Source organism: Myotis brandtii, unplaced genomic scaffold (assembly GCF_000412655.1).
Source record: "Myotis brandtii unplaced genomic scaffold, ASM41265v1 scaffold635, whole genome shotgun sequence".
Taxonomy (NCBI): Eukaryota; Metazoa; Chordata; class Mammalia; order Chiroptera; family Vespertilionidae; genus Myotis; species Myotis brandtii.
The window spans coordinates 384,832-395,576 of NW_005370432.1; the positions used below are offsets into that span (position 1 = coordinate 384,832).

General features: G+C 40.0%; 1 protein-coding gene across 2 annotated transcripts in view; it reads left to right on the top strand.

The window, feature by feature from the left end:
• The window catches only part of OPHN1 (oligophrenin 1), a 479,266-nt gene that overhangs the window by 232,062 nt on the left and 236,459 nt on the right, over positions 1–10,745 (top strand). For both annotated transcript variants that reach the window (XM_005880381.2, XM_005880380.2), the window contains exons 8-10: positions 533–637; positions 5,754–5,883; positions 9,783–9,883. In XM_005880381.2, coding sequence (XP_005880443.1) covers positions 533–637; positions 5,754–5,883; positions 9,783–9,883 — 336 coding nt within the window. The remainder of the gene's footprint in view (positions 1–532; positions 638–5,753; positions 5,884–9,782; positions 9,884–10,745) is intronic.

Consider the following 10,745-nt stretch of genomic DNA (forward strand, 5'->3'; position numbering starts at 1 on the left):
TTTTAATGGGGTCCAGCACTTTGGGCATTAAAATATTTTATTTATTGTATGTCTTCTGCAACTCCCTCAAAACTTTTCTAATTTAAAATTGGGGTTTAGGCTCTTTGAATTCTTTAGCATTATGGCAGTCTTCATAAAGGTACAGATGCTTACTTTATTCGTTTATCTATTTAGCTACCTATTCAACAAATATTTAATGAGTACCTACTCTGTGCTAATCCTTAGGATTTAGAGAGAAAAGACACAGTCTGTCTTCATGCAGTCAAAATTATGAATGGTTTTATTATGCTATCTGAAAAGGATCTGAATGAATATATTTGTTAGTAGTCCTTATTTTCTGGAACTGATTTCAGTGTAAATGTTTATCCTGGTAAGACAATAGCTATGTGTAGACATGTTTATGTTTGCATGACTGATTTTAACACTATACTGGGTAAACACTGTGTGGAATTTCTTTTCTGTGCTTCTGTTTTCTTTATTTGATCAATAAGAAGGCACTGGTGATAAAGATATTTTTACATGTTTTCCTTAGGTCTTGGCCTTTCTCCATAGCCTCTTCATTTCCAACAACTTGACTGTGGAGCTCACACAGGATTTCCTCCCTTACAAACAAAAGCTCCAGCTAAGTTTGCAGAATGTAAGTTTGCATATGGGTTTTGTCACTTGACTGTGCATTACAATTGGATTTAAACCCTGATGACCTTGACTTTAGAATTCTAGGTTTTTGCACCCCAGCCAATTTGTCAAGACACACTGGTGTGGATCACAGATATTTTAGTGTACTGGACGGTTCTTGCTCTTCCATTATTAGCTCTTCCCTGTCTTTGGCACTGACTGTTGCTGAAACCCACCCTTCTACCCACTGACAACTTTATCCAATATTTATTAAGAGTTGTTAATTTGCTGTCTCTCTCCCAGATCAGAGCTCAGTTATTGGCTTGTTTATGCACAGGTTTTATGCTACTTCCCTGCTTATCAATCAAGACACTCTCATTGTGGGTTTTATTGCCATGAATGCCCATTTCCCCCTCTATCCCTTTTTTCACTACATATTACTAGAGTTAACTAGATTATTTTTAAAGGTTTTCTCCACTTTCTTTCCCATGTTGGCCCTTATAGATGGGCATAGGCACAGCCTTCTCATTCTTGTCACATTTTTTTCTTATTTATTTATTCATTTAATGAATGCTTGTGGATATAATGAATATGTATGGTGTGCCAGGTATTGTAACATGCCTCATACAATGAGGAATGTTAATTTTTATGTCTTCAATGAATATACAGTCTCTTGGTGGAGAGAGACATAACCACAGATAACTCATAATGCCTTTTGATAAATGCTATAATAAAATTAAGACCAAAAATTTCAAAGATGCACAGAGAGTTTAACAATTGACCAACTAGTATAGTAAAAGAAGGCATCACTGAGGCAGTGACTTTGAACTAGTTGTTTCATTACATGAAATTTATAGGTGTATTTTTAGATGAAAATGGTAAGTGGCAATGGAAATAAATTTTGACTTGTTTGTTTAGGAGGATCCTGACATACAGTTGCTATTGTTGTTGTTTTTCTTTTGGGGGACTCTCATTACTGGGTAATTTCCTTCACCAGAATGTGAGAGCCCGTATCTTCTTCTGATTTACAAAGTATTCCTATAACCAAGTTAATAATTTAAATCTTCCTTCAAATATAACTTGATAAGTATGAGTTTTAGAAGCCTTTGCATTAATATATATGGTTAACTCATTTAGAGGACAGTGACTAGAATGGGTCCAACTAGATAGGGTAGCTCAGATCACCTTTGTCACTGTCATTTGATAATATTTTTTTAAAATTTATTTTTATTGTTGAAAGTATTACAGATGTCCCCTTTGTTTGTGTTTTACTTTTTCACATTGACCCCCTCAACCCCATACCCTCCCCTTCCAGGCCTTCACCGCTCTATTGTCTGTGTCCATGGGTGATGAGTATACGCATATAATTTCCCCAGTTAATCACTTCTCTCCCATCTTCCCTCTGAAATTCGTCAGTCTGTTCCATGCTTCTATGTCTCTGGTTTTATTTCATTCATAAGTTTATTTTGTTTATTAGATTCCACATATGAGTGAGATCATGTGATACTTTGAATATTTCATGCCACACCCTTCTGGCCTGAAGTGTTTCTATTGAGAAGTCAGCTGACAGTCTAATGGGAGCTTCCTTGTAGGTAACTTTGTCTCTCATTTGCAGCCTTTAAGATCCTTTCTTTGTCTTTAATGTTTGCCATTTTAATTAATATGTGCCTAGGTGTGGGTCTTTTGGGGTTCAAATTGTTGGGACTCTCTGTGTTTCCTGAACTTGAGTGACTTTTTCTTTCACCAATTTAGGGAAATTTCCTGCCATTCTTTCTTTGAACAGGTCCTCTATTCCTTTCTCAGATTCTGCTCCTTCTGGTACCCCTATAAGGCAAATGTTGTTATGTTTCATGTTGTCCCAAAGCTCCCTTAGAGTCCCTCTTGCTTTAAAATTTTTTTTTCCCCATTTGCTGGTCTGAATGGATTTGTTGTTTTTTTCTACATTATCTTATCATTTGCTGATTCAGTCCTCAGCTTCTTCTAGTCTACTGTTGAATCCTTCTAGGGTGTTCTTTATTTCAGCCATGTCATTCCTCATTTCCAATTGATTCTTATTTATTGTTACAACCTCTCTTTTCATGTTGGTGTAGCTCTCATTAAGACCCTTATAGTTCTCATTAAGTTGCTTGTAGGTCTAACTGAATTGTTTGACCACTCTTATCACCATTACTCCGAATTCTTTATCTGATAAATTATTTTCCTCCATTTCATTTAATTCCTTTTCTGGCAATTCCTCCTTTTCTTTCATATCTTTGTCTTCCCGTTTTTGCTATCCCTTTGTTTTTGTTTCTATGTGTTAGATCAAACTGCTGTGCCTCCCAGATTGTGTGGGTGGTCTTATTAGTAGATATTTTGTGGTACCCAGTGGTGTGGTCTCCTAGATCTCCTGAGCTGGGTCCTCTAGGAATCCCCCTTGTTTGAGTTATTTGGGTTCTCATGTTGTAATTGGGTCTTGAATGTTATTATCCTGTTCGTGGATGGAGTCTCCTCTCAGGCTGGCTGGCTATGTGGCTCACCCCAACCACATCTTGTGAGCTGTCATGGAGATGCTGACCGAACAGAATAAAATATAACACAACAAAACACAAAACAGAAGAAATAAAACAAAAATGCACACAAGACCCCTACAGCACCAACAAAAGCAATGACCAGAAAATAGAGAATTGCAAAAGAGAAAAGAGAGCAATAGTGATAGAAAAAAAGAAAGAAAAATTATGAGGAGAAAATAAAACAAAGCAAACAAACAAAGCACAAACAAACAAACAAAAAACAACCAAAAAAGGGAGTATGGAATATGTAGATGCAAAGCTGAAATAAAGAAAATAAGAATAAAGAATTAGGGTAATAGAGGAAAGAAAATGGTTTAAAATAAAGGAGGGAGATAAATGAAAATAAAATACAAGAAAAAATTTGAAAAGTAAATTAGAGGAGAAAGCAGATTGACCTAAAACAAGGAAAAAATAAGATGAGAAATCAGGAGAAAAAGAAAAGAGAGAATGAAAAGAGAAAATAAAATAGTAATAAAAAAAGAAAAAAGTTGAGTAGGAAAAGGGAAGAGGAAAATTAGATATATGAAGGAAAAAATGGAAACTAGAATAATAACAAATCAATAAAGCAGATAAATAAAGATAAATTTTAGAAGGGAAAAAAAGAAAAGAAAGAAAAAAGAAAAGAGAAGACAAAAGGGAGAAAAAAAAGTGAAGTGGCATTCGTTTTAGCCAAGTTTAGTGTCCCATGGGAGCTCTCTTTGGATCCCACCCTTCTGTCTGCCAATTCTGGGCTCCTGTGAGGTACTTGGGTGCTAACCACTGTCAGGAACTGACCTCCTTTGGCTTTCAGCAACCTGCTTGAAACTCCAAGTGACCCACATATGCACCATTTGTGTCTGTTTCCATAGGCCTTGGCTGCATACAGGAGGGGCCAATCTGCCCTCTAACAGGTTTGTTAGCAGTATAGGACGTAGGGCTGAGTCAGCAAACTTTTCCTGGTTCCCTGGGCTCCACCTCTGCCTGCCTTTGCCTGCTATCCAGATGTCAATCTTAATCACTCAAAACTCTGTTTCTGAAAGGGCTCTAGATGGGGGAGGTGCTGTTTAGTTTTCAGGGAATGTGGTAGGTGTGTTTCTCAGTCCCAGAGCTATTCCTCCGTGAGTGGCCCAAAATATTACTCTGCCCTTGACTAGGCAGAGATCCTTGTATGGAGACTAGCGGGGTTGGCTGGAAACCTGGAGTTTATATCAGCTCTCCTGTGCAGGGATAGTAACCAGTCTGGTTCCTGCATAGTGGGGTGGGTGGCCCCTCCTGTAATCCAGTCATCGATGCTCCTGAGATTGTTCAAACCCCTAGGCTTGGCCTTTGCTTTTGTTTCCTCTGAAAAGGTCAAAATGCAAGATCTGGCATGCAGGGATCCTGATGGTGGAACAGGTGTATCACCTAGGGCAGTTTTTTTTTTTCTTTTTTTCCTGCCATGTGGCTACTGGGAGCAGCTAGTTCCTCTCAGCAAAAATGGCCCTTTAGTTTTCGGGGCCTACAATGAAATACTTCTGGCTGCTGCTTTTCCACATCTCCCTGTAATGCTTCTACCCAGCCTCTCCTTAGGCACCTGAAGTCCACACCTCCCTCCCTGCACCAAAGTCTCAAGTGAGTAGCTGCAAATGAATACTCCTGTGCTCTGGGGTTAACAAACAGCAACAACAAAAAACAACGAAATGAAACAGGCTTTCTCTCCAACTGACTCAGGTTTACCTACTCCAGATTCCATTGCAGCCAGCAACCCTGCCACCTTTCATGGCTGGATGTTATGTGGGCCTCGGATCTTGGTTCTGGTGCTCCGGGCTGTGGATGCCAGCCTGAGTTCCGAGCCTCTATCTTCTGAGGGAACAGACACTCCTGTAACCCAGTGCTCTTTCCTCTCTCGGCCCCTCTGGCCTGCCGCCCCTGGGAACTGGGTCAGCTCCTCTTGTGACCTCACCCTTCCTACATGTCTCCACGTGTTTTCTGTCCTTCCTTGATATAAGTCGCCTCCTCAGCTGGACCTCAATTGGTAATTCCAGATGAATGGGCTCCAAATTAGTTGTATTTCCTGTATGACCTTGGTGCACGACAGGTCTACCTGTTCGATCGCCATTTTTTCTTTTCTCATGTGACAATCTTGAGATTAAATGCTAAGGACCTCTAATGATTTTTATACCCACATTTCAAACTGTATTTTGCCACTGTGTTTTAGTTTTAAATTTTTAGAATATTACTTCTTACCATTAGCTTTTGTTATTCATGGTTATGAAAACATAGGTTTTCTGTTCACCTATCTTCAAAGAAAGCACCCTCTCATACATTTTATTCTAATGGTCAGAATTTATATCAGAGTTCGGTAGGCAGTAACTTTACTTGAGGCAGAAGTTAGAAGTTGCTCTCTTGGTGAAGCAGTCGTCAGTCTCATGCTCAGAATTCTAAGAACCCTTATTTATTTCAGTCTTATGCGATTCCTATTAGAAAAAAAATCTCCCAAATGTGGTTTTATGGGTACACTGCTATTTATGTTGCTGTGTTGTAACATATGATAAGAGCCAAGAAAACTCTGGGTCTCTGACCAAAAATTGCTTATTTATGATGATGATGATGATGATAATGTCTTGACAGACAAGAAATCATTTCTCCAGTACTCGAGAAGAGATGGAAGAACTTAAGAAAAGGATGAAAGAGGCTCCCCAGACCTGCAAACTTCCAGGACAGCCAACAATTGAAGGCTATCTCTATACCCAAGAGAAATGTAAGTGGGAATACAGGATACCCACTGGTTTTAAGTAGGCAAGCACCTACTGCTTCTTCGCCCTTCCAAACTTCAGGCATCAATAATGATCACAGACCTGAGAACTATACCTCTTTGGAGAGAAGTCTTGGAATAGTGAAAATAAAAAGGAAGGATAAATTAGAGGGGAAAGTTAAGGAATTGTTTTCCAAAGGCTCTGGGATAATAAGACCGCAGGTTTTCTCTGAGATTCAAAATGGGGATTGTTAATCATTTAGTCATTTTAATGACTCTTTTACTGGGGCAAAAAGGGAGATAGGGGAACGGAGGCAGAAAAATAATATTTATTATACCTACTAAGTGCTTTAAGTACTGTATCTCATTTAATCTTTGAAACCATTTTGTCGGAGACATTTTTCACATGAGACTACTGAGGCATAGAGATATCACTAGTTGAAAGTCAGCCAACTGTCAAGTAGCAGCCTACGAGTAAACTCATGTGTACGAAAAGTCAAAACCTATGCTCCTACCTCCATACTTTGTAACTTCCACTGCCTTAGGATTACATGGTTGCCCATAAAGCACTAAATAACCATTGTGATTTCAGTGGGCAAGGCAATTGTTCACTGATAGCCAAGGAAAATGTGTTAACTTATCCATTCACCAAACATTGCAGATGATTCAAGTTTTCCTGCCTCCTAAATTACATTATGGAAACATGTATATACTGTTTGATTTTCCTTATGAACTATGACCTAATGCCCATAAAGCCTGTGATTGTATTCCCTTCCCAGAATTATTCTACCTGGAGAGTAGGCAAAAGAGGCTACCCAGAGGTTACCAGTGGCAAAAACCACTGCAATACACAAAGCATAATATCGTAGCAGTGATGTTATTTTGCTTTTCCTCCCTTAGAGCAATTAAAGTTTGATGGTTTTCAAAGATGTGTTCTTCCATTTGTCAGATTCATTCCTTCAACTCTGCATTGCAGGATTTCTCAGTCTCAGCACTATTGACATTTTGGGATTGGTAATTCTTTGTTCTGAGGGGGGCATACTATGTATTATAGGATGTTTAGCAGCATCTCTCCCCATTTATTTTAATAGAACTCCCTAGGTGTGATAATCTGAAATGTCTTTAGATGTTGCCAACTGTCCCCTGGGAGGCAAAATTGCCTCTGGTTATGAACCACTGTAATATTATAAAAGAAGTATAGAATAATGGGTTTCTAATCTTGGCTCTAATACTATTTAGCTATATGATCCTTCTATGTCCCCATTTTCTAATTTGTCAAATAGATATGGCATTGCTACTCAGTTGAATGTATGCTTACTGAGCATCCTTTTTTCCAGATAATATTTAGTGCATTAGGCATACAAAAAAATGAAAAACCTTCGTTTTTGCCCTCAAGAAGTACACAGTTTGATGAGGAAGATGGACAAGAATGTTAATAATTATAATGAAATGCATTGAGCATATATATAAGGGATATCTATAACAATAAAAGAGTAATATGCTAATTAGACTGGACGTCCTTCCAGACAACCTTCCAGATGAAGCTGGGACTGTGAGGAAAGCCTGTGTCCTGGGTGCCTGCCAGTGGCCGAAGGGAAACCCGCGTCCCGGTGCTGGAGGGAATCCTGGGTCCTGGGTGCCAGAGGGAAGCCGGTGCCAGCAGCAGGGGGAAGGAAGGCCTACTCTTGCATGAATTTTGTGCATCGGGCCTCTAGTATGTATGTATATATATATACATACTAGAGTCCCAATGCATGAAGATTTGTGCAAGAATGGGCCTTCCTTCCCCTGGCTGCCAGCACTGCCTTTGCTCTGGCCCGGAGCCACCTTTCCGCCTTCCCACGCTGCCCAGAGGCCTGGAGCGTCTGGGGCGGTGCAGAACACCCCCCGGTTGCTCAGCGCCTGCATATGCAAAGCAACCCACCATCTTTGTTGGGTTAATTTGCATACTCACTCCTGATTGGCTGGTGGGCGTCACAAAGGTACGGTCAATTTGCATCTTTTTCTTTTATTTGTGTGTGTGTGTGTATATATATATATATATATATATAACTCTCACTAAGAAAGTTATGTTCGAATTGGAACTTGAATTATGAGTGGGATCCTGACATGTAAAGAAAAAGGGAAATAAAACTCCAGGTGTATACCACTGCATGAATAAAGGCACAGAGGTGTGTGAGGATATAGTTTATTTGTAGGGTCTTGATTTGCCAAAAATAGTCCTGGTTTATATCTGTTGTCCTGATGTAATTAACAGTGGTGCCCCATTCACTCTTAAATATATCTTGAATATGGATGGTAAATTATACGGTCACATATTTATTTGGTAACTGAAAGTAATTCAGTGAGACTGGAACACAGATAAAATTAGAAAAGGCACCGTTGAAACAGCAAATATTATCATAACATGAAGAACTTTGTGGGCCAACCTAAGGAGTTTTCAGATAATGGAAAAATCATGGGTGGTTTATAATGAGAAGAATAACAGAGATATATAGTTAAAATATTCCTCTAACCAAAGAGTAGAGAATGTACTAGAAAGAATGGACTAGAACAGAGATGGGGGAAACCAAAGAGAAGGTCACTGAAATAATTACTTGGAAAAATTATGATTAATTTTGCTTGAAATATCTTATAAAACATGAAAAAGATAAGTCAGCAATAGGGTGTGGGACTAATTTAGTTCTAGAAGAGATGGAGACTATGAGACTGCTGAAAGACAGACATTTAGGGGATAGAATGGGCAGAACCCAACCACCAATCAAATGGGGCACATAACAGGGAACTAAGAACATTGCCAAAGTTCTTGAGGATTTCTCAGTCAAGTAGGGAAATCAGACACGAAAACATAAAGCTTTAATACAGTGTTGAAAATACAAATGACTTCTTCTTGTCAGTTCTCTGATTTAGTTCCTATCATTAACTTGTGCTCTAGAAAGGCAAATAATATAATAAACGAGACAATGATTTTATATAATAAAAGGGTAATATACAAATTAACCCTCACACCCTTACAAGATGGCTGCCTATGACCAGGCCGGCAGAGGGGTTAGTGAGGGATGACCAAACGACTGAACAAGCAGGCTGCGTAGGGTGACCAGGCCGGCAAGGGGGTTAGTAAGGGATGACCAAATGACTGAACAAGCAGGCTGCGTGGGACAATCAGGCTGTGAGGTGGGTGGTAGTTAGGGGTGACCAGGCCGGTGGGGGGGTGCAGTTGGAGGTGACCAGGCCAGCAGGGGAGCAGTTAGATGTCAATCAGGCTGGCAGGGGAGCAGTTAGGGGGGGATCAGGCTGGCAGGCAGAAGTGGTTAGGGGCAATCAGGCAGGCAGGCAGGAGAGTGGTTAGGAGCCAGAAAAAAAAGATTAGGCTGACAAGGGGGCAGTGGGGGCAACTAGGCCAGCAGGGGGGGCAGTTGAGGTCAACCAGGCCGGCATGGGGTGCAGTCAGGGGTGACCAGGCTGGCAGAGGGGGGCAGTTGGGGGCAACCAGGCTGGCAGGGGGGGCCGTAAACTGGCAGTTGGACATCCCCCAAGGGGTCCCGGATTGGAGAGGGTGCAGGCTGGACTGAGGGTACCCCCCCCCCATGCACAAATTTCGTGCACCGGACCTCTAGTAATATCATAAAAAGCCATTTTGTATTGAATGTCTGTTGATAAGTTTCCAGCTTATGCAATAAGATATGTAGTGGCAGCATTCATAGGGAACATGGCAAGGTGAATGATTTGGAGCAAGCCAGAGCAGATGTGGAAAGAGTTGATAAGGTTTCAGATCTCCATATGTATAGGGCTGGATCTGGAGCATGACCCTGAAGGCCAAGGTGTACACAGCTTCCATCTTGGGGTCGGACTGACCATGCAGCCAAAAAATTAATTTGTTATCTCACTTTTGCCTCTCTTTCTAGGGGCTTTGGGAATATCCTGGGTGAAATACTACTGCCAGTATGAGAAAGAGACCAAAACACTCACCATGACGCCAATGGAGCAGAAGCCAGGCGCTAAGCAGGTCAGTTCTTTATGGTGCCACATTTTTTGCAATGCATCTGTGACTACATCTCAGAAGAGAGTATATGTTGACTTAGTGTCAAAGAAGCAAATCCATCACTGTCATGTGAAGCCATGGCTTCATATGTTCTCTTTGGGCCAGATACGTCTCAGTTGAGCAAAAGATCTCTGTTAATTATGTCAGGCCTTCGCAAAGTGCCTCTACTTTTTCATACCATTTACTAAATTATTACAACTGCCTGTCACATTGTACAAAGAAAATTTGCAAAAGTATGGATGAATTGTGAGTGGAGAATATATCTTACTTTTAAGAAGGCTCTATTATAGGATTCCTTTAAATAACAAGAGTTGAAAATATAAATAATTTACCAAAATTCCTTTTTAAAAGAGTTAGTCTGTTGTCTAAACCTATTGGAATAACCTATTCCTCACAGTCTATGTAATAATACTCAAATATCTTTAAGCAGTTAATGCCTCTTCTTCTGCCCTCCAAACTTTCCTCCACTCTCCAAAGTGGCAAATGACTTTAACACACTCAGAACATAATTTACTCATATGGAAGAACCTGATATGCTATGTTGTGTTTGTTAAGTTAGACCATAGAGCTAAAACTTTTATTCTGTCATCTCACTTTTGCCTACCTTTGCAGGAGTTTTGGGAACACACACACACACACACACACACACACACACACACACACACTCATACTCCAGGATTTCTTTTTTTTTTTTACAGTAATTTTATTTATTTTTTAATTTTGTTTTATTGCTTAAAGTATTACAAAGAGTATTATATATGTCTCCTTTTTTTTCCCCTTCTTGACATTCCCCCGGCTTCCCCTATCCTCAGTATCTTATGTCCAT